The 23385-nt window shown below is 43.7% G+C and overlaps 3 protein-coding genes and 1 pseudogene across 15 annotated transcripts in view; 2 read left to right on the forward strand and 2 right to left on the reverse strand.

Moving 5' to 3' along the window:
- Window positions 1-86: 86 nt before the first annotated feature.
- Window positions 87-2043, reverse strand: LOC106570366 (glutathione S-transferase A pseudogene; annotated as a pseudogene).
- lsm10 (LSM10, U7 small nuclear RNA associated) lies at window positions 2042-3976 on the forward strand. 4 transcript variants are annotated; one of them, XM_082960649.1, is made up of 3 exons: window positions 2042-2134; window positions 2645-2848; window positions 3130-3976. In XM_082960649.1, exons 2-3 carry the CDS (start codon window positions 2681-2683, stop codon window positions 3328-3330), a joined length of 369 nt encoding a protein of 122 aa, XP_082816775.1. In that variant the 5' UTR covers window positions 2042-2134; window positions 2645-2680; the 3' UTR covers window positions 3331-3976.
- A 2615-nt stretch (window positions 3977-6591) lies between these two features.
- Window positions 6592-10922, forward strand: eva1bb (eva-1 homolog Bb (C. elegans)). Its single transcript, XM_014142596.3, has 3 exons — window positions 6592-7064; window positions 9533-9728; window positions 10228-10922. The coding sequence occupies exons 2-3, from the start codon at window positions 9587-9589 to the stop codon at window positions 10650-10652; spliced, it is 567 nt and encodes a 188-aa protein (XP_013998071.1). The 5' UTR covers window positions 6592-7064; window positions 9533-9586; the 3' UTR covers window positions 10653-10922.
- Window positions 10923-12268: 1346 nt separating this feature from the next.
- Window positions 12269-23385, reverse strand: part of thrap3b (thyroid hormone receptor associated protein 3b) — a 46344-nt gene continuing 35227 nt past the window's right edge. For 9 of the 10 annotated variants that reach the window (XM_014142604.3, XM_014142606.3, XM_014142601.3 and 6 more), the window contains 9 exons: window positions 21457-22308; window positions 20239-20895; window positions 19877-20055; window positions 19103-19214; window positions 18810-18885; window positions 17298-17482; window positions 16823-17099; window positions 15818-15979; window positions 12269-15252 (listed from right to left, as the gene is read on the reverse strand). In XM_014142604.3, the coding sequence (XP_013998079.3) occupies window positions 15019-15252; window positions 15818-15979; window positions 16823-17099; window positions 17298-17482; window positions 18810-18885; window positions 19103-19214; window positions 19877-20055; window positions 20239-20895; window positions 21457-22308 (2734 nt within the window). In that variant the 3' untranslated portion in view covers window positions 12269-15018. Of the gene's footprint in view, window positions 15253-15817; window positions 15980-16590; window positions 16697-16822; window positions 17100-17297; window positions 17483-18809; window positions 18886-19102; window positions 19215-19876; window positions 20056-20238; window positions 20896-21456; window positions 22309-23385 lie in introns of those variants that run through there. The other variant, XR_006758962.2, reaches the window with a different exon arrangement.

Genomic DNA, 23385 nt, shown 5'->3' on the forward strand with positions numbered 1-23385 from the left:
GTAGATTTGCACAGATCATGTGTTTTTCTGAAGGATCCTCAGATCGCCAGCAGGGGGAGTAGTAACAACATGCCAGCAGAGCCATGTATTTCTAAAAACAGGTTTTCTTGTTAAGTCATGTTCTTACAAACATAGATGGTGTTACAGTACAAAACAGCCTTTGTTTGTTACAAAAACAAATGTGTAAATGCTTAAAATTATGTTCGCTTGGTGAATGTAAAACTACTCATCTGTCAGGAAACCCACAATAAAAGCAACTTTTCTGTTTCATGAGGTGTGCAACAAAGGGAAGCTACACATCATAACTAAAAGTATGTGGACACCTGCTCGTCGAACATCTCATTCCAAAATGATGGGCATTCATATGGAGTTGGTCCCCTCCCTTTGCTGCTATAACAGTCTCCACTCTTCTGGGAAGGTTTTCCACTAGATGTTGGAACATTGTTGCGGGGACTTGCTTCCATTCAGCCACAGGAGCATTTGTGAGGTCGGGCACTGATGTTGGGCGATTAGCCCTGGCTTGCAGTTGGTGTTCTAATTCATCCCAAAGATGCTCGATGGGGTTGAGGTAAGGACTTTGTGAAGATGTTGAAGCGTGATTCATCACACCAGAGAACGAGTTTCCACTGCTTCCGAGTCCAATGGCGGCGAGCTTTACACCACTCCAGCCGACGGTTGGCATTGCGCATGGTGATCTTAGGCTTGTGTGCGGCTGCTTGGCCATGGAAACCTATTTCATGAAGCTCTCAACGAACAGTTCTTATGCTGACATTGCTTCCAAAGGCAGTTTGGAACTCGGTAGTGAGTGTTGCAACCGAGGACTAATGATTTTTACGTGCTTCAGCACTCGGCGGTCCTGTTCTATGAGCTAGTGTGGCCGACCACTTCTCGACTGAGGCGTTGTTGCTCCTAGACATTTCACTTCACAATAACCACTTATAGTTGACCAGGGCAGCTCTAGCAGGGAAGAAACTTGACGAACTGACTTGCTGGAAAGGTGGCATCCTATGACGGCACAACACTGAAAGTCACTAAGCTTCAGTAAGGCCATTCTACTGCTAATGTTTGTCTATGGAGATTGCATGGATGTGTGCTCGATTTTATACACCTGTCAGCCGAATCCAATAACTTGAAGGGGTGTCCACATACTTGTGTATATATAGTGTACATAGATTTTAAGTGCCTATAATACTTTAAATAATGTGTGGGTGTTCCTTTAGTTGGAGTGAGTCTCAGAGCTCTTTGAGAAAGTCACCCCACTGAGGTTTTTCCTGGTCTTCCTGCCAGTGTGGGGGCCAGGTAGTTTTGACACTTGGTCTGTCCTTCATCATAGAGTAGTATGCTCCCAGTTTGGGGTAACGCTCTGCTGACAGCCCAGAGCGGAAGGAGTAGGCAATGGTGGGGAAGACAAGGACATCAGCCAACGAGAAGGCTTTTCCTGCCAGGTAAGAGCCTGCCTCCATCTTCTGAAAGTATCCCTCCCATAGTTTAATTTCAATTGCAAGGTTACCTTTGTTCCTCTTGATAGCAGAGTCATGTCTCTCTCCTTGAGGGACATAATACTCATAGTAGACCACATCACTAAGTTTCTCGTAGAAGGTTTGGCCCTCAAACATGCGTTGGTACATCAGGGCCTGTTCGGCTAGACCCTCAGGGATCATCTGGGTCCCCTGGGACCTGAACTGGTTTTCCAAATACATGCAAGCTCCATAGGACTCGTTCACTATGCAGTCCCCGTGTTTGAATGTAGGGAGCTGTGCCCGGGGGTTGAGGTCCATGACTATTGTAGATTTGTGCTCTTCTTTATCGAAGTCCAACAGCGTCTGGTTGTATCCCTGCAACATTTTCTCCTCCAGAGCGATCATAACCCGCCAGCACGGAACCGAGAAGGTGCACCAGAGAAGTGTCATGTTATTGGCCATGATTGTAGACACCGCGGAGAAAAAAGCGAGGAGTAGTCGACTTGGTAGTGTTGTTCAAGACGTTGGCATGTTTCGAAATACATGGGCCCTGCGTGGCAGTTGGTGGTGACGTACACGACACAGTTGTGAAACGTCATCAAACTGCTCCGGCGGTTTACTGTCATCCTCAAGTTTGCTCCGTCGACGTGATTAGCTGCGAAGTTCTTCTCTAAGTACACTTAACCTTGGTTTCTCCTGAATGTAAACGAATCAACCAAAATGTACGCTCGCTTCTTAGCTTTGACAAGCTTTGTGTAAAGTCCGTATTATCCACCTTCTGTTGCTAGCTAGTGAGCTAGCTGGCTTGTACCTCTAGTCCATCGCGCCACTACAACGAGTTCTCTAGCTTTGTCGCCTTCCATTAATCCTTTAGGAGATTATTTCTCTATGTATAGTGACTTGACTTATATATACACTTTAGTAACCCACCAAAGTAAAGATGATGTTCTGTACCGTGAGAACGTATTTATTTGCGCACGGGTGTCGCGTTTTTCCAAATTAGTAGTTCTGGTCCATGCGTCAGATGGGAATGCAGATCCAACGCGTGCGCCAGAGCCTTCTATTTCGAAATATAATATTTGATAGGCCTACCCATAATGCCGTTTTTGCAAGAAACGTTTTGGAAACTAATCAATATCAAGTTCTTACATTTTATACACAGACCCTTTCCTCCCTCTCCATAGTTTTCCCTAGCTGTATCCTCAACTTAAGCAGGACCAATGGATGTGTCCCATTCGATCAGGGAGCGCACTATAGCAGAGAACAGCCTAGTGATCCTTCTCCAGGGGCTTCAGGGGGAGGTGACCACCGTTGACCTGAGGGATGAGAGCACGGCGAGGGGACGTGTGATCAACGTGGACGCCTTCATGAACGTGCGTCTGGAGGAGGTGAATGATTGGTTGATTTTTGGGTAAAACTGTTTTTTACATTTAGAAACAATAATGTTAAAGTACAAATAACTCCAGAGGATGACACATGGAAGTGTTAAATACACGTTTTTCCAATGTTCACTCATAGTGATGATGATACTGATATGTGTTGCACGATTAGATTTTATGTATTTATTTATTCTATGTGGAAGCAGCAGCACGTTCTTATTGTCCAAGACGATTTTCCCCTTTGGTGACAAAGTATATCCTAATCCTTCCAATGTGGTCCTCGACCACAGGTGCTGTACCGGGACCGCCGCGGCCGGCTCAGTCAGCTGGCCGATCTGTTTATCACGGCCAGGAACGTGCGCTACGTCCACATCCCCGACCACGTGGACATCATGGAGACCATACAGACCCAGCTGACCAGGATCAGACGCGTTCGCAACTTTGCCGGCGAGAAAGGGGGCAGGAAGGAGTACCTAAAGAAAAAGAACTGAACTTGGAAGGGTGGAGGACGTTGTATTGGCCCCAAGGGGCTGAACTTTTCTGACCTGAGTTTCAGCTCCTTGTCACTCATGGTCATCCCAAACGTGTGGCTTGACAATGAGCAATGGAGTTGGAAAGAGCACAAACAGATCTGGGACCAGGCTATACTGAATTTATTAAATAATTGAACTTGAAGAGTGGTATTCTCATCCACCAGTTGGCTTTCTCTCTGTCTGTATGTGGTTGGCTAGCAATTGAACCAGGGGACAAGGTTAGAAGGGGGGAGGTTGTGTTGCTCCAAGGAGCCTTCCATCGCCACTCATTTCAAATTGTGCAATTTCTCCTTGTTTCATTAATGAAATTGTGACTCCAGAAGAGAAGAATATGAATTTGAATTGATTCTCACAAGTTACAGGTGTCATCCTTGAGTCTTTATGTTCATAATGCTTTAACATTATAACTCACAGAGGGTGACAGGTTCTCCTCTTATCCAAGGAAAAAAAACAACTAAAGTTTAAGAATGTCAATAGTTGGCATTGTAAAGACTTTTCTTTGGTAAATAAAGACTATTCTTTTGGATGCTTAAAGGTTTTTGATTCTCGTTTTGCTCCATCTCTTGTTGAAATACTTTGAATAAACATTCCTTTTTTAAAGAAATCATTGCATTTTCAGAAAACAAAACTAATTGAGTAATTCCAAGCCATGTAGTCTTAAGTGCTGTTTGGTAACATGACAAGATGTGTGATTGCTATATTTTGTTGGTTAGATTGGCCTTTTGTCTTGGGGGAAATTGGTTTTGATATAGGCACAATGCAATTTGGTTTGTTGTGAATCAATCAATCAAATGTATTTATAAAGCCCTTTTTACACCAGCAGATGTCACAGTGCTATACAGAAACCCAGCCTAAAATCCCAAACAGCAAGCAATGCAGATGTAAAAGCACGCCATGTAGGTTACGCCTATGTATACCATTATTTCATTACATATACCTTTCGTCCCTTCCTTGAAGTGATCACAGACGGTTGATCCTGTAAGCTATGTATTGGAGTCCTTGCTTTCAACTATCCAATTGTGTTAGATCTGTACTTATGAATTCAAGGAAATGTTTTAATTGTATAGAATTTGAACAGGACCCAATACATACACTACACTACAGTGAGTGTGTGTTTGTGTGGGGGCAGTGTTTTCTCTACTGGCCATGAACATGTCTGTGTCCCAAATGGCACCCTATTCCCTATGTATTCCACTGAAGTGCAATATCCCTATGAGCTCTGGTGAAAAGTAGTGCACTATAAAGGGAATAGGGTGTCATTTGGGACGCAAACATGGCCAGGAGCCTCAGCTAGGATAGACCACAATGCCCATCTGTCTGAGGAACCAGCTCTAAATTCACGACTAGGCCGGTCTCCTTCCCTACCCACAGGCCAGCCAGGGAAAAGATTACTTATGACCAATACCAGTCTGGAGGAGGGAAAAAAAACGGCTGTTTCTAAAGCTTAGCTCTCCCAAACAGAACCCACTCATAAAAGCCTTTTGGTTCACTCTTGACCGTGATTGGTGGACTGGCAGTCACGGAACCAGGATGGAACTTCTTGGGGCCAATGGCATTGAGCAGAGAAACTAAGAGGAAGAAAGAAGTGTTTCCCTTGGAAATGGCTATCCTAAATGTTCCGATGGTGTTTGGGATTTAGAGGAATTTCTAAATGGGTATGTTATTTAGCAGTGTCAGGAAGAGGACAGGTCTGACATAACACGTGTTGGCTGGAGAAGAAGATTAACGCTTGATTTCAGATAGAGTTTCACCATTACCAGTCAGTTACATGTATAGAGTGTACTACAAAGGGGAGGAGTTGAATTCAGCTGGGGTCAATATGTCCCTACAGAATGTGGTATATAGGGAAAGGGGGAAAGGGAAAGGGGGATACCTAGTCAGTTGTACAACTGAATACAACTGAAATGTCTCTTCCGCATTTAACCCAACCCCTCTGAATCAGAGAGGTGCGGGGGGCTGCAATAATCGACATCCACATGTCTTCGGCGCCTGGGGAACAGTGGGTTAACTGCCTTGCTCTGACAGAACGACAGATTTTTACCTTGTCATCTCCGGGATTTGATCCAGCAACCTTTCGGTTACTGGCCCAATGCTCTAACCCCTAGATAAAGAATGTAGTTACACCACTGGATCTCTGGAATTTCCCTATGCCGTTCCATTATTGTTAGACCTGTGGTCTGAGCTGTGGTATGATTTTGGTTTTGAACCTTCTTTTAAAAAAACAAATGTTTTCTCTAAGACCAACCTTGAGAAAGCTCTCAGTTACAACAACCACATAACTGCTCTTGAAAGCCACTGGACTGACTGCCACATCAACACTGTTTAGCTCAGAATAGTTCTCTATAGAGGAATTCAATATAAACATTTTGGTTGTAAAAGTCCCTTGGAATAATAAGAAACAATGGTTGTTTAACTCATCAATCTGAAATATGTGGACAAGCCACTATGGTTTACACAACAAACACAAAGAACCACATAAACAAACTTTTATGATTTAAACAACTGTTTTTTGTATGTTCCGTCTGACTGTACCTGCTACACACTGGTGTGATGTGAAACAGTTTATTTAAAGCTTGCTAGGGACATATAAATCCCTAAAACCATGTGTCTGTCTTAAATGGCACCCTATACCCTACATAGTGCACTACTTTTGACCAAGGCCCATAGGGCTTATGTCAAAAGTAGTTCCCTATATAGGGAATAGGGTGCCATTTGGAATGCATCCCCTGAGATCACAACACAAAAAGTTACATTAATCCCCAGTCAGTTCCTCCTTTAGCACTACACCAGAGCCCTGTTCCCAGAGCAGTCTACTAGCTATTTCCTGTTCCACCCTCCTGGGTTAACACTGAACAGAGCTTCCTCACTGTGGCATGGCCTAGAGCTGGAGATAGCCCACACACACAGAGGCCAGGTTAACAGGACACTCACTACAGCACAAGTATACCTCAGACTGAGTGTAAGTATGTATGTATGAAGATCTGGGATAGGCAACGAATGTTGTTTTGGGATTTTTGATAAATGCTAATCAAGCTAATTTCTCTCTGGGTTTTTTGATAAATGCTAATCAAGCTCATCTCTCACTCTCCTCTCTCTCTCTTCTTTTCTCTCTCAACACCTCCCTTTTGACAGCCTCTCTTGGCCCAGGTTTGGCCAGTCCTCCCTCTCTGAGTAGAGGCAGTGGGGGTGGAGCACAGCTGATGTTGAGGAGAGAGGCAGTGGGGGTAGAGCACAGCTGATGTTGAGGAGAGAGGCAGTGGGGGTGGAGCACAGCTGATGTTGAGGAGAGAGGCAGCGGTGGTGGAGCACAGCTGATGTTGAGGAGAGAGGCAGTGGGGGTAGAGCACAGCTGATGTTGAGGAGAGAGGCAGTGGGGGTGGAGCACAGCTGATGTTGAGGAGAGAGGCAGCACGTGTGAAGGCTGTTCTCTAACGGACTATCTTGAACTTTACAGAGAGGCCAGGTCAAGCACCCCTGAGCCTTGGATCTTTCCTCATCTTAACCAGCAGTATAACAGCCTGATGGGACTAACTGCTCCTACTCCTCTACGCCTCTGAGATCCTCTTATTTCTCCTCCACTTTTTTTCACAGCCTGTGGCAGTATTTGCTTTCCACAGAGATGGACAGCTGCTCAGTCTAGACTTAGAATCATTGTTGGATCTGTGGATTCAACTGACTTTATCAAGATTAAGGTGAGTGAGTGGTTTCAGTTCACTTGTGTTGTTGAATAGTGTTGTCACTATTTCTGTATGTAGGACCGACTGTTGATGTCCTCACAAGAGGATGTATTCTCTTGCCTTTTTACATGTTATGTTTTCTATGGAAGAGATTGATTTCCTATCAATTTAGGAAAACATTTTGAGTTTACCGAAAAAGGTGATCCTGTACTCTGGAAGTAACAACATGGCATGGAGGTTTATTAGTAGAGACTGTTATTAACTCTTATTAATGTCTGTACTTCATAATGCCACATCTATAAAACTCTTTATAGGCACTGTAGCAGCAACAGAAGCAGAGACCCAAACCGCCTCTACATCCTCACTTAAACATGATCAGAGCAGTCTGTCTCCCAGCCTGTCACACATGTATGTTGTTAAAGACCACTTGTGCTTTTGGCAGTTTTGTTGTCTCTATATTTGTTGTATTATGACAACAACCTTATCCATTAAACTTACTGTGTTTTTGGATTATATCTGTTTTAAGGCACCAGTGACAAGAATAATACTTACGGGAAATTCCACGACAACAGAGTGATATTGAGATTTTAACAGAATGACGGTTTGTGCTTTTGGTGCCGTCATTCTGTTACCAAACTTTGCATCTGCACTGTTCTTCAAGTAAATGTGTTTTTGTAAAATTCTGTGGAAATTGTTAAAAGTTGTCCTTGTACATAGTTGTATGGTTTGTTTAACTTTGCAGTCATTGGTTTTTGTTTGGCATACATTTTAAAGTGAAAAATCTGAGTCTGTGTTACCGTAGAATTTCCCTTAGGTATTCAAAGGTTTAAAATGTCATCCTTTGAATCTGATTGGTTTATCCAAGCAGGAAATGTGTAGGGTTGAAAGCAGAGGGTTTAATGAGGTATATAAACACGCACGTCCACGGTTAATTCCAGGAGTTATTGAACTTGTCTGGTAGGTGTTAATGCTGTCTGTTTTAGAATTTGTTGACCAGAACTGTGTAACTTAAAGAGCCATCACCAGTTACCGCCGGTATGTAGCCTGTAGATATTTTGAGACTTTGAGAGAAACTTTTATGACGGTAACATTTCTTGTTGGGTGTGATAAAGTTTTATGGTTGTTTGTGATAAAACTGCTTGGAGAGTGCCTTGGTATACATGGCTATTCAAAGAGAGGGAGGGAGGGGAAGGAGAATGCGTGTGCATTTTTCAATTGAAGAGAGCTTTTGTGCCTCTTTTTAAAAAAAGAGCCTTCCTATCCTTGATCCTTTTCAATCTGCCTGACTCATGGGGATGAAACACCATCCTGGTAATTCGTAGAATTTGGGAAATTAAAATCGAGGCCAAGCAAGGCCTAATTAAATGATAATATTGTTTGTCTTTAAATGAACTGAACTGAAAACAAAATTACTCCCAGCACTTGTCATTAAATCCTGAAAAAAAACAAGGTTGAAGTTGGTGAGCTATTTCCTTCCAAAAGTCAAATCAATTATCTAGCCAAGATAACTACAAGCAGAGAACCCAGGGCCCTGATGGGGCAAGGCGGCAAGGCCCACCATCTCCCATGAGTCTGTGGGCCAACAAAGCAGCAACGCTGCCAATTGCGGCCACCATTTAATTGGCAAAATGTGCTTTTGAGAGTGAACAGGGTCAGGGTCTGCTGCCAAGAGTCGGAGGGATAAAGATCAGGGTGGGAAAACACAGGGCCTGATGGGCCTGATGATAGCTGGCATGATTTTAAACTCCCAGAGGAAAGACGCAGCTAAAGAGCAACATTCTGCCAGTGCCTCAACTGTTGTTGAATTGCATGCAAGCAATGAGGGAGGAAATCAGTCAGCAGTCATTGGATTTCATGAACACTTTGTTGTCCTATTCCCTCCCCCAATCCCCAGATTCACTCTCAAACTCTGTAACACTGTATAGTGTTATTTGTCTTTTAGATCTCTCCTTCCCTTTCTCTTTGGCTCCTCCTCGCTGTGAGACTCCACACAGACAGACTTTTAGCATGCATGTGAAACACGTGTTTCTGTGGGAAAAGTGAACCCCCCACTCTGAGCACACAGGAAAGGGATAGCTGGGTCACTGCTACGGAAATACCAGAAATACGAAGTAATTAGTGGTTAAGTAAGCACACTGACTGACCCGGGTGTTTATGGTGTCCTCTGTGGGGCACTAGGGACGTACTACCAGGAACACAATGTGTACATCCCAGTGACCTCTGACCTCATTGAATTGTAGTGATGATGGTTGGGTGGGGAATAGGTGGAGGCATTCTGTTACACTCTCTTCTAAGCCTTATGAGACTCCTAAGGACCAGAGAATGAGCTCAGACAGTTAGACACTGAGTGCTGGCTGTTCAAAATGACAGTCCGTTCCTCCCATTGGAAATGACACATGGCGTCATAGTAGAAGAGGAAATGTTGATTGTTTCCTGTCTGTGGGGGCAGTTCTGACGATATGTTAATTATTTTTGAACTACAGGTCCTTGTATTGGAGACGGGCCCGGAACTGACACCATAGAGACCTAGAGATGTGATGACCAGAGAAGTCGTCAAAACAGAAGAACTCGTAATATTGTTGGTGAATGGTATCAACCAAACAGAGGTCAAAATGGAACCAATTAGAAAAGACATGGAGCTGCTAAGTAACAGCATGGCGAGCTATGCTCACATCAAAGGTGAGACATCCGTGTTTGTTCTTCTTATAGTTCTAGGATAAAGCAACCCTTTATTAATTCTGATGCTTTAAGAAAGCTTTCCGAAAGATCTGTAACCTCTGAGTAGAACCACAATCCTTTCCAGGGACTTGTGTGTTCTGTTAGCTTTGGCTTGACACCCCTGTACCGTGAAAGTGTCTGCATGCTTGACCTCTCAAATATTGTGTAAAGTTCCTCATTTCCTGCACTCATATTACAGCCAAAGGAAAGTGGCTTATAAAGTAAGACCCATCAGGGGCACTTTGTGAAGAGATTTGCCAAGAACTGATACGAAACAAGGCATTGTTAAAGTCAATTCACATGCTGTTGTATTTAGTTGAAATGAAACAAATAATTGGCTGAACCCCTGGCAATGTAGCTAATAGCATCAAAACCAACCTGATCTTGCAAGCTCACACAATCTGTTTTCACAAGGCTATGTAAGTGAGTGATCTAAACTGTTTTTCCTAAACCCATCCAGCCAACCCAGAGAGCTTGGCTTTGTACTTCATGATGGGTGTGTGTTTTGGCCTGCTCCTGGCCCTGTGCCTCCTGGTCACTGGCATCGCCTGTAGCACCCGTCGTGGTCGCACCAAGAACAAGAACGCTCCCCACTCCCTAGAGAGGAGAAAGCTGAAGTCTAGCGAAGAAGATGAGGAACAGGAGAAAGTGGATGTGGAAGAAGGGGAGGAGGTTGAGATCCCTAAATTAACTGCGGTGCCTATGAGCAACCGCAGCAGCCAATCAAACGGTACTTTGAGTAATGTGTTTGCATCGGCGGATGAGCTGGAGAGGGCGAGGCAACTGGAGGAGAGGGAGCGCATCGTCAGAGAAATCTGGAGAAATGGGCAGCCTGATATACTGGCCACTGGGACAGGGACCATCGGACGGGTACACTACCTCTAAAGCACCTAAAGTGACTCAATGACATATTAACATTTTATTAACCCTGAACTTATAATGGTTTATCTACTTCAGACAGAGACTGTAGAGGACTTTACTGGGCAGGCACATATTCACCTTCATCTTTTCATTCAATGTGTATTTTCAACATTTTTCATTAATGTATGACTATGGCAAATGTGTTGCACAATACAATGTACGCTTTTATGTTTATACTTCAATGAGTATCCATATACGTTTTTTATTTTGGTAATAAAAAGTAGAATTTCATGACCACTGGACATTTACACATTGATTTACAATGCAGACAGCTTAGAGAAACAACCACCAATATCGCTGTCTCATGTATGTTAACATTTGCTTATTGACTTACATGGTTGTCTTGCTGCTCCACACAGTCAGCTCCAAGCTCCAACCCTCCATGTTAATCTACAAGTCTTCCCACAGAATCCCCCCTCATTAGCCACCATCTCTGACCAGTAACTTCCTGTTTTCCTATCCAGTCCCAGCAGTCTCTGTTATAGCAGCAGCAACACTGTGGATTCATAAATGGCACTCTACTCCCTACATGGTGCACTACTTTTGACCAAATTCCTAAATGATTCCATTTGGGATGCACACCTGTTTTCCCTTTCCACACTCTCTGCAGCCTCTCGCTCTCTCCTGAAGAGGTTGTTCAGGACTTATGAAAAGGTCATTTGTCCCCAGGCAAGATAACTGTTTTGTGCCCCAAATGACACCCTATTTCCTACCAAGTGCACCACTTTTGACTGGTCAAAAGTAGTGCACTATATAGGGAATAGGGTGTCATTTTGGACATACCCTGTGCTGTACTGTACAGTTACCAAGGCACTACTTCCCTTGTGCAAAGTCCAGTGCATCCCAGCTATGTCCCAGGGATCCTCTTTTTTTGGCTTCCCTGGGTGAGTTTTTCCCTCCAAACCCAAACCGTTCTATGCTGAATGAAAAGGTTACTTGTTATGACTGGAGTGTTCATGTCCAGTGCCAGTAAGTGTGCTGTTAAAAATGTTACTACTTCAATTGGGGATTGTTACAACAGCCATAGAAAACAAACCTGGTGTATATCTCAAATTGCACCCTATTCCCTATATAGCGCACTACTTTTGACCAACACCTTGGGCTTGGGTTAAGTAGTGCACTATGGGATAGGGTGCCATTTGGGCTGGCATTTATTCCTTGAATATAGCTTGAGTGAGTGACTCGTGTTTGCTTTTGAGGTTAAGTAACTTCAGTCTGCACAAGTGATGGATGGGTTATTAGCAATTGCAGGTGAACAAACAGCTGACCCGCGCACAACTAGTCTGCAGTCACATATCGAGTATGTGCTCATTACCAAATTCCACAGCTAAATTCCTGTAGTCCTTATCAAATTGTACTAAGCTGGCACTCATGTCTAAAATTAGTTAGACATGTTACAATATATCCTGTCAAGTCCAAAGAATTGCAATATAACAAATACCGTGGATGTGTACAACTTTTAGAGCTATTTATTTTCCATTAGGCATTTGATATCACAGGTCAAGCTTAAGAATGTTGAAAACTCAGAACTTGAAATGAGGAGTGCAGAAGGAAAAGGCAAGTAGTACATGACAAAACAATTCAAGTGAACCAGAGAAAATATTTATTGAAAATGAATGACAAGTACTTAAAATCTCTGAGGGAACAGTAGAAAAGATGTCAGCTTCTGTTTCGAGTAAGAGCGTAAAAACAAAGAATAGAGTCCTACAGTTACAGTATGCTCAATACATACAGTATGGACACAATGCAGTCTTGGGGAAGACTGCACAAAGCAGCAGTCTTGCACTGTAGCTGACTAAACCTGCTCCTCGACGTCTACTCACCTGTGTTCATGCTCCACCAACAAGTATACTTTGACAGTATTTATTTGCCACATACAGGGAAAAGTTATACTTATGTCATCTTGTGCCATAACCTCAATAGTATAGGTTTACCTTTTGATGTAGAACATTACGGAAGGACGAAAATGATGAAGCCCATAAACTGCTATTCTAGACTGAACAAAAATATAAAAACGCAACAATTTCACTTATTTTACTGAGTTACAGTTCATAAGGAAATCAGTCAATTGAAATAAGTTCATTAAGCCCTAATCTATGTATTTCACATGACTGGGCAGGTGCACAGCCATGGCTGGGCATAGGCCCACCCACTGGGGAGCCATACCCAGCCAATCTGACTGAATCTTTCCCCACAAAAGGGCTTTATTACAGACAGAACTACTCCTCAGTTTCATCAGCTGTCCAGGTGGCTAGTCTCAGATGATCCCGCAGGTGAAGAAGCCGGATGTGGAGGTCCAGGGCTGGCATGGTTACACATGGTCTGCTGTTGTGAGGCCGGTTGGACGTACTGCCAAATTCTGTAAAACGACGTTGGAGGCGGCTTATGGTCAAGAATTGAACATTACATTCACTGGCAACAGCTCTGGTGGACATTCCTGCAGTCAGCATTCCAATTGTACACTCCCTCAAAACTTGAGACATGTTGATACCTTTTATAGTCCCCAGCACAAGGTGCACCTGTGTAATGACCATGCTGTTTAATCAGCTTCTTGATATGTCACACATGTCAGGTGGATGGATTATCTTGGCAAAGTACCAATGTTGACTAACAGGGTTGTAAAGAAATTTATGCACAAAATGAGAGAAATCAGCTTTTTGTGCGTATGGAAAATTGTGATATTTTATTTCAGCTCATGAAACATGAGACCAACACGTTACATGTTCCGTTTATATTTTTGTTCAGTATATTTAAAACATTTAAACTCCCAAGATAAAGGCCTCAATATCAATAATTTTGTTTGTTACATAACTACTTATTTTTCCTATAATTATATTTATTTAAAAAATCTAAATACTGATTTACCTAAAATTATGACACAGGCACGAACATACACCTGCCATTTGTCAGCTGTGAAACAAAATAATTTTTTGTCGCAGACCTTTCATTTTACACAGTGAAAGTCCTCTTGATGCTTAAAAACAGGAAGTATCAATGGGAACAAACCACACAGAAACAACCTCAACCCCCCAACAAGTAGAAGACCAGAAGTATTGGTGGTAATGTGAATGCTTATGTAGGATATGATGGAGAATTCTCAACATGGCAGGACATACTGGTATGTGAGCAATAGCTGGGACGATAAACCGAAAATCAAATCGCAGGCATTTTGCTGATATCGTTCAATACGATAAGTTGCCTATAGTAGAGAAATGTGAACCTTGAAATAAAGTTTGCTAATATGGGTGATTGTTAATGGGATAATTGATGGCTACAACCATCAAACTAGTTGTTAAAAAAATCATTAACATTTTAAATTTTTTAACTGTGGTGCACATTGTTAGAAATGTACCGTTCTCGCATCAATTCAGGCAATTTATCATGATATGGATTTTTGTCCACATCACCCAGTTCTAGTATGAGCCCAGTACCCACAGTAGAGATTGGACTCTAACCTTACCACCCCATGGGACCAAAGTGTCATGCAAAACACCATCAAAAACCTAGCACTGCCCAAAACAACTGTTAAGCTAAAGGCTTGCTTTAGCTAGTACAGCAGAAAAGCTGTGCGACGAAAGTATATAGAGCAATACATATCACTATGAATATCAATTTTAAGGCACAAATCCATGTCATTTTTATGTCTTGAGGAAAGTTACTTTGCTTTAAATCAACGTAGCTACAATAACGTAACCATTTCAGAGGACCCAGAAGGGTATACTACAAAGCAGGATCAATGAGTTAGCCAACCAGAAATAACTACAGATATTCTGGTTCATTAAGAAAGCTAAACTAACATATGCGTTTTTGGTTGTTGAGTCAATTAGACCATGCCTATTTCAATCTGGGCATGGTCTAATTTACTCAAAAAATAAATAACTTTTTTATTTCATAATATTTACTGTAGGCAAGTTAGCTTACCAACTCCTTAATCCTGTTTTGTATTATATCCCACAGGAGACGATCGGAAACCAGTCTGCTATTGTTCGTAACAAACAAGCAAATACAGATAAAAAGACAAACAAAGCACATCTTTACATATCAAAACACCCAGAAACAAATACAAATTACTGGTAGTAATTCATTTTTTAAAAAGTAGCTCGCCCCTTAATTCAAGTTCAATGAAACATTTTCTCCCATATAACCCTTACTGAAAGTGGCTTGAGTCAACGATAGGAAAACAACCATGTACATTCTGATGCTGTGACTGACTAGGTGCAGGGCAGGTAGCCAGAGTTTAGGCTCTTCAAGCTTACACAGAGATGACGGCAGATAATCAGATGACCTCAAACAGATGGACAGAAAGCTCTCGAGGAAGGAAGAGGGTCAACTACAGCTTGGAGGCTGAGGGGTCTCCGGACTGGATGTTGTTTTTATGGTCCATCTCTGTGAGGTGCTCCTCCCCATGCTCGCCCCCCTCCTCCCCATCCCCCTGGAACTTGTCATGAGTCCACTTGTTGGGGCTGCTGCCGCCCTTGCGGTAGATGAAGCGTCCCCTGCTGCGGGGGAAGGCCCCTCGGCCGCGGCTCTCCAGCCACGTCTTCTCTCCCTCTCGGTCATCATGCTGCCAAATAAGTAAACAGTCAGATCAGTGAAAAGGATTCCAAGACAACATCAGCAAATTAAAATGTGTTAACATGTATTAATGTTCATTATTAAAGCCGAGATCCACATTTGGTGAAACAGTGCCACTGATCGCCCCAAGTACATTTGTTATTGTTTTCTTTTGAAACGGGGCAGAGGAGCATTCTACATCATGGTAATAAAATATCATAGAACATACTCTGCTGTTCTATCGCTCATGCAATGCTGTCCGAGGAAAAACTACGTCTTTGATGTAATATCGCAAATGGACGTTGCAGTTTCACCACTACCGATTCCAGATTTAACATGTATACGTCTTGCATTAATGTCACTAAGAGCTAAGATGATCACCTTTCACAATACTGAAAACAGAATCAAGACCATGTTTTCATATTCTAATCTGGGAAACACAGAACCAAAATCAGCTCCGAATGTTAGGAGAGACTATTTGGATTCAAATTCACTAGGGATATTGTGCAGAGAAGTGCTCACACAAAAAAAGTAATTATGGTATACTTAAATAAAGAGTAAATGCTGAAACTTACAAAGTAATATTTCCTGCTCTTAGGAGTGTACTCTGGGTCCCACTCCTCATCTGGCGGACGCTCTGGGGGGGCGTTGCTCATATTAGGAGGGGGGTTGCTGTTGTTGTTTCCTTGGTAATTGCCCCTGTTCCAGCCCCTTCCACCTCCTCTCACTCTGGGGAGCTGAAACCAAAACAAACAGGGTCAGACTGGGGGTGTAGAGTGAAGTTGCCCATAAACACTGATCTAGCATTTCCCCTACTAATGGTTAAGGTTAGGATTGAGGGAGGGGAAGCTGATCCTAGATCTGTACCTAGGAGAAACTTAGTCTGAGCACAATCAACTATTATCATTTCCAATATTCACAGGGCTTGGACTGAGGGCTTGGACTGAGGGCTTGGACTGAGGGCTTGGACTGAGGGCTTGGACTGAGGGCTTGGACTGAGGGCTTGGACTGAGGGCTTGGACTGAGGGCTTGGACTGAGGGCTTGGACTGAGGGCTTGGACTGAGGGCTTGGACTGAGGGCTTGGACTGAGGGCTTGGACTGAGGGCTTGGACTGAGGGCTTGGACTGAGGGCTTGGACTGAGGGCTTGGACTGAGGGCTTGGACCTGAATAAAAAATTATAGCAGCAGGAAAGCAGTCCCAATGTAAAGATCAAATACATCAGAGATGGAGAGAGCGAGCAAGCAGAAGAGAACACCAGGGGCTCTCAGTTGGCTGTGGAGAGAAGGAGGAGTCAGGCTTCTGCTTTGAGTATTGTGTTTCTGAATGTCACATGAGTATTACTTTACCTTTAGTAATCAGGTATGGATTAAGTGTGAAATAGTATCATCATCCTCCTCATTCTCCTTATCATCATCATCATTAGGAGGAAGGAACAGAGCAGAGAAGCACAGTCTATAGCGAAGTTATAAAGATAGAAAATTACAAGACAATCAAAGTCATTCCATAGTGCACTCCAGTCCATACAGTAGGCTGGCTAGGTGAAACAGTAGAATACGTCACACAGAGAGCAGAACTTACAAATCCTCCTCCACGTCCTCGGCCCCTATCCATGTGGCCCTCGTAATCCCGGGGGGGACCCCTCTCCATGTGGCCCTCATAATCCCGGGGGAGACCCCTATCCATGGGGCCTCCGTAGTCCCGGGGCCCGAAGCGAGGTTTATTGTAGCCCTGGTCCATGTGCTCCATCTCCTCCCCCATCATGTTGTCTTTACCTCTGAACCCTCCTCTGAAGGGAGAGGGAGAAGAGGAGGAAGAGGAGGAGGATGGAGAGCGATCACGCTTCTTCTTGGTTTTTCTGTGAGTGAGAGGGGTAAAAGGGGAAATTACAATTAGACTCCATTTTAACTGGATCTATATTTTAAGTGCTGAACATGAAATCGCGGAGAAAATGACATGCATATAGTTTATATAACCACATTTCAAAGAAAGAAACAATTCAGGGACGGAGGAGACTATGGGGAGGTGATTTTAAAGTAAACTATAATAAACCTACTTGGATTTCTTGTGGTGTTTGGCAGATTTCTCTGAGGACCTCTCTTGGCTGGGTCCTCGGGAGCCTCCGGAGCCCTTGCCCCCGTCCCGTTTATGCTGCCCAGGCTCCTTCCCAGGAAACCTTTTACGGCGCTCTATATCCAGACGCAGGTCCATTGGGTCACCTTTAGGTTTTTTACCCTGATCCTGTGGAGATATGGAAATACTGTCTATGTTATTTGCCACTTCCGATACCACAACTTAGAAGTGGGCAACATAATGAAGTAATGATGCCTTTCCATTTCATGGGTTGCACGTTTTGTCACAATATTGTTTTGAACATTCGTTTTAGGACTGACGCCCGACTGAGCATTCTATTCAATGCATTGTCAATGAGCGCTAATGAAGATTTCATCAGAAGTGCATTACAGTGTCTTGGAAATACAATCACATCTCAAAAGGAGACAAATAATTAGTAAGAAAACAGTCATCATTGTGATGTCGCCAGATTGACTTTAGATGCAGTATAACATTAGCTAGCTAGCTGAGATTGAGGGAAGACCACCAGTTTTTAGCTGGCTAACATTAGCATTGCTAGCTATTTTTGAGAAACTTTGCAAGATAATGACATTTCCATCTGTCTAAAGTAAATTTGACAGCATGATAATGATGGCAAAGTTGCTGCCTACAAAATATTTGCCTACTTTAGCAATGTCAAATTTCCAGGTCACTATAGTATAATTTAAACAAAACAGTCATTAGCCTCCGTTCAGAATGACTGGGCTTATCACGAGGGCATCTTGAGAACGTTCATAACAATGGCATGGCATGACTGAGTGACTGAGGTGCAACCTATGAATATATATCAAAGATTAAGTAAAAAAAATTAAAAAACATGCAGTGAAATAAGGAAGGTGTGTGTTTGTAGTATTGCACCCCATCTGCTGGTGATTGCACAATAAACGCATCCCTCCAGAGAGCTAAGGCCATCTTGAAATGTTTTCTTAAAAATAACTTAAGCTCTATATCAAAGTAGTTTGAATTGATGTACTCAAGTAAACAGATCAATCACGTGTGTTAATGTAATCTTAGTTAATTTTCTAAGGCTTTATTAAACGGAGTAACTTGGCCAAGTAACAGACATTCACATCAACAGACATCTACACACTCATGGAAAACAGGAGCATGCTTTTAAGATATCCTTTAAAAACTAAATCATTTTTACTGAACTTGAAAACATGTTGCTTGTTTGAGGAGAAATACTTACGATGGCATTGCTTAGGGTCCCATGAGAGGCTTGGACACAGCATCTTAAGTCACCTCCTTTTAGCTTTTTCTTGGGTACGTACATACCCGCTCAATAACCATATCTCATAGGCTGGGGGGCTCGCTTGGGATTACAATACACAAATTGGGCTCTTTTGATTTAGACTTATGCATCTCCTTTAAAAGAAAAGCACAAGCTGAACACTGCTGCTTTGGATCGTCTCAATCACCTTCAATTTTTACATCAAATGTCAAAAAGGCCGGTCACCTTGTAGCTGCAGTCCTCCAGCTCCTCTAGCAGGTGAGAGTGTCTCTTAAACGCACTGGGAGAGACATCGATTCTCCTGGAGGAGAACACAAAAGGAAAAGGCACAAGGTGAGTTGGATATGGCTTCATCAAAGCATGTACTTAACACACTATAGTGTCAAAGTATTTGAGAGTATTTAATTTGTTGAACACACAACTTTGCAGCTATATTGAATGCTTGACGTAAACTCATTGCAATCTGAAGAGAAGGCAGCCAATACTGGCTGACACAGTTATGAGAAAGACTGCCTTACCTATGGATTTCTGGACTCTTCCTTGGCTTCATCAATTCCATCTCAGCGGCTTTTCTTTGGTACATGGCAAATCGCTCACTTAAAGTCATGCCTGAAGAGCTGAAATGTTGGGCTGCAAATGGAGGACAGATACAATATTTATATAGTCTTTCTAGTCAATGGACATCTCTAACAGACTAGGGCCTAAAATTAGACTTTGGCGGGTAAGATATCTATTTCACCAGCCACGTTGGCGGGTGGTCAGGGCTCCACAGTGCAAACATTTCACTTGCCTTTTTGTGAATAAAAAAAAAGTCAAGTATGACCACATTTACAGTAAAATTGCACAAAGTCAAAGAACTACAAATCCTATATAGCCCATTCCACCTTGTGCTGCAACACTACCTGGCTGGGCTGTGCGCACGTGAAGAACTGAGTGAAAGATTCATTTTTAGAAACGCTGCATACAGGCATGAAAGTTTACTTGAAGCGAAAGTCTACTGAAGTGAGACTTTGTTTTTCAATGTTTGAGTTTCAACTGCTAAGGAAGAGAAGATAACGCTCCTACCAAAAATGTTTATAGCTAACCCAAGATAGTAATTTTAGCGGAAAATATATATTTTGGCTGGTAAATAATCTGAGTGGCTGGTAGATTTACGTCAAATCCTACAAAGGGACAAGTGATTGAACAGTCCATGGAACTAGTGAATATTTCAAAGCTAAACCCCACTGCTGTCCTTGTTGTGTCTGTGGCTTCATAGACAGCACTTTATGGTCCCCAATAAGAGACCTTACCTTTGATGTAGTGCACAATGGTGACAATGTGCTGCGCAAACAGCTCCGAGGGGCTGCGTCTGAGCTGAGCCGCCTGAATATGCTGGAAGATGGAACGGAACTCTCCGTGATCTTTCTTAGCGGGATGTACCAGATCCCTGGACATACCACGCTCCTTGGTCAGACCTCCAGAGGAGGAGCTGAGAAAGAGAGACCAGGTGGATCAAGCAGATACAAAACTGTTTTGTTCAAGACCGTGATGAGTTCCATAACATTTTTAACTTTCAGGCAGATCAAAAACTATCCAGTGTTAAATTATATTTTCAGAAAACATTAACCCTCCAAGCAGTCTGTTGATGAACAATAATGGTAATGCTGCTTACCTGGGCATCTTGTCAAAGGAGTTGATACTAAGCTCAAAGTCATCCCTCTTTCCAGAGGGCCTGGGTAGGGGTGACTCCACCCTAGAGACGGGGAACAGGGCCAGGGGCCTGTCCTTCTCCCTGCTACCTGAACCCCTAAGGGCCACGGTTGCTATGGCTGGGGACGTACTGCTCTTCTCCTTGTCTTTCTTCTCCTTCTTCTTGGACTTCTCTTCTTTCTTGGAGGCCTGCTTGCGGCTGCGGTAGAGCTCCTCCTCCATGTGCTCCAGGTCTTCCACCACGTCTTCGGCCGTGTCTCTCAGTCTCTCCTCGTCCTTCCCTGGGGGGTAGTAAAGGGGCTCGTCTTCCCACTTCCCAAACACGTCCCGTGTCGTCAGGGTGGCTCCTTTGGGCTTGGCCTCCTCTTCCGCCTCCCTCTCCCTCTCTCTCCCTGCAGCCTGAGACTTGAGGAAGGCCTCTTCAGCTTTGTCCAGGAAGGGCAGGGACTTATCGGCCTTGGAGCTGAAGGAAGCTGCTGTTATGTTTAAGAGGCCACTGCTAGTCCTGCTCTTGCCTTTCTCTCTGCCGTCTCCGTCCGTGGTGCTTTGGTCCCTGTCCCGGCCATTCTCCCACTTTGCCGCCGCCTGCTGCTTTTTGCTCTTGTTTTCTGCCAAGAACCTGGACAATCAGACAGATAACTAAATGGACCTTTACCACGTTATACAAAGGAGAATGTCTAGTTGTGTTACAGAATCCCAGTTTTCTAACAGGGCACTGATTAAATTCGAATGCATTTCGTCACAAGGGGTCCAAATATTGGATGATCAACAAACAGAAAAGAAACAAACAAGACAGCACAACCATAGAGCTGACAACACCACAGAATGACATGTAAGACTTACAATAGCATAGGTCTGGTATTGTAATAATTATACTTAATAACCACCTCCACAATTAGGGGGATTTCATACAACTGAACCTACTTTCAATGCATAGCAGAGGACAACAGCCAGCGACTTTTTAAATGTTGTCACTTGCATTTGAAATGAGAAGAGGACTGCCATTGACAATGGCATACAGTTTTAGCTGTATTCTTCCAAGGATCTTTGTAGCTGGGCACAGACTGAACAATTTTAATCACAAACTGGGATGAAGAAAACTCAACTTAAAGAAAATAAAACAAAACAGGTATGATGAAAGACAAATGTAGCAGAATGTAATGGGAAGTACGGAACATACTTTTTGAAAGCAGAGGAAATGGCACTTTTATCATCTGCCCTGGTGGGATCCTCCTTGCCAAGGAAGCCAAACCCGCTGAAGGAGGCGGTTGGCCCGGCCATGGTGGAGCCCGGTGGGCTGTTGGTGGAGGGAGCACTGCCAGTGCTGCCGATGGTTCTCCACAACGGCCCTTTGGGTTCTGATTTTCCCTGGTTGGCACCAACAGCAGGACTGCTGCGTTTGGGGCTGGTGTCATAGTCACTCAGACCCTGCCATTTCCCAGCAGAATCCTTATCCTGACTACTGGCCTCTCCCCCCTGTCCTTCTGCCTGCTCCCCAGTCCCTCCTCCGGTATCCCCCTTGGCCTCTGCTGGCGTAGGCCTGTCCTTTACATCCTTGGAGCCGGACTTCCCCGAGCTAGGGCTGCTGCGGCGTTGCCGCGGGGATGAGGAGCGGGAGCGAGACGAGCTGTGGCGCCCCCGAGACCACCGAGAACCCCTGGAGGACGAGCGGTCAGAGTATCGAGACCGCGAGTGGCTGCGGCTGCCCGAGCGTTTCCTAGGAGTGCGGGAGCGTGAGCGGCCTCTCCTGGGGCTATGCGGACCGTGGTGATCTTGGTCGCGGTGTGGCCCGTCCCGGTAGCCACCCCCCCGCCAGTTGTTGGCTCTGTAGCCATAGCTGTTCCCTCCTCTCTGGTAACCACGGCGAGGGTAGAAGCCCCGGGTTCTACCGCGGAAGTAGAAGGGTCTGCGGAAGCCGCGGTTGTAGCCTCTCTGGTAACCCTGGTAACCCTGGTTGTTCTGGTAGTCTCTGGTGGGATAGTTCCTGCCGTGGGACGGAGAGTGAGATCTGGAGCGGGAGCGAGACCTGGAACTAGGAAAAGAAAAGAAAACAGAAGAGGAGAAAGAGGTATGTTAAAAGATACTGTGTAGTCAATGCCCATACAAGTTTCAGGAGGTAGCCTAAAACATTGTAAACCATAAACACATGTTGAGATCCAGTCTGGTGTATTCAGACAGAGGGGAAAAGTGTTTTGTTTCGCCAGCCTGCACTTTGCCAACTCAAGTGTGTGTTTGCCCATCTCCAGACAATTCACTCACAGAGAACATGGAATAAACCCTACAGGGATTGACATTAAGTTCTCAAAAAGGCACTTACTTGCCCGTCCGTCCAGTCAGGAGCAGTTTTTACTTGCCTGAAGATTATGGTCGCTTGACCAGAAAATGTAGTTGGCTAAACAGTAACACAACATTAACAGATCCAGAAAAAAATTAAAATAAATCAGGTCAGAGCCCTATACTACGAATGTAGTTTGAGTTGGCGAAGTAAGTTTGGTCAACTGTTCAACTTGGGATAACCGGTACCATGAATGTGGCTCACCTTTTAGCCAGGTAAATGTCTACGGCAATGAATCTTTCAGATCTAACCTGCTCCGGGGCAGGCTAAATCAGGGCTAACTACATTTATCCTAAATGAAGTGTCTGAGCCATGAGTTGAGGATCAATTAAATCCGATTCCCTCCCTCTTGCAAATATTGAGTCATCATCCACTTCATTTGATGAAGACAACAGATAATACTTTTCTAATCAAAATGTGTTTGTGTACAAAAAAAAAATATATTGTTAAGATAACTAGCACTTTAGTAATGACAAAAGCATTTGAAATGACTTAACACAATTATTTTATCATAGGAGTGTGAAAAAAAAAGGTGATCGTGCATTGATAACCACACCAAAGTAACACAATAAAAGACAGCACTTCTAAAAGTATATTTCACACCATACCCTGCTGAATTTGAAAGATATCTAAATGAAAGAAACGTTTTCGGTTCAAATGAAAGTGACATGCCCATGGATTGGTGTTTCAGCACTGTCTCAATGAAGAGTTTGGCATTTGACGAGCCATGTCAGACATGCATGCGCAGTTACAAGCCTGCTAGATAGAGTTAGC

Source organism: Salmo salar, chromosome 14 (genome assembly GCF_965601325.2).
Source record: "Salmo salar chromosome 14, fSalSal1, whole genome shotgun sequence".
NCBI classification, from domain to species: Eukaryota; Metazoa; Chordata; class Actinopteri; order Salmoniformes; family Salmonidae; genus Salmo; species Salmo salar.

Bases quoted from the DNA above. Each gene is read 5' to 3' on its own strand.
- lsm10 (XM_082960649.1), top strand. From the start codon at position 2,681: ATGGATGTGTCCCATTCGATCAGGGAGCGCACTATAGCAGAGAACAGC. The intron at 2,849-3,129 runs GTGAATGATTGG...CCTCGACCACAG, and splicing joins TGAACGTGCGTCTGGAGGAG to GTGCTGTACCGGGACCGCCG.
- eva1bb (XM_014142596.3), top strand. From the start codon at position 9,587: ATGACCAGAGAAGTCGTCAAAACAGAAGAACTCGTAATATTGTTGGTG. The intron at 9,729-10,227 runs GTGAGACATCCG...AAACCCATCCAG, and splicing joins GAGCTATGCTCACATCAAAG to CCAACCCAGAGAGCTTGGCT.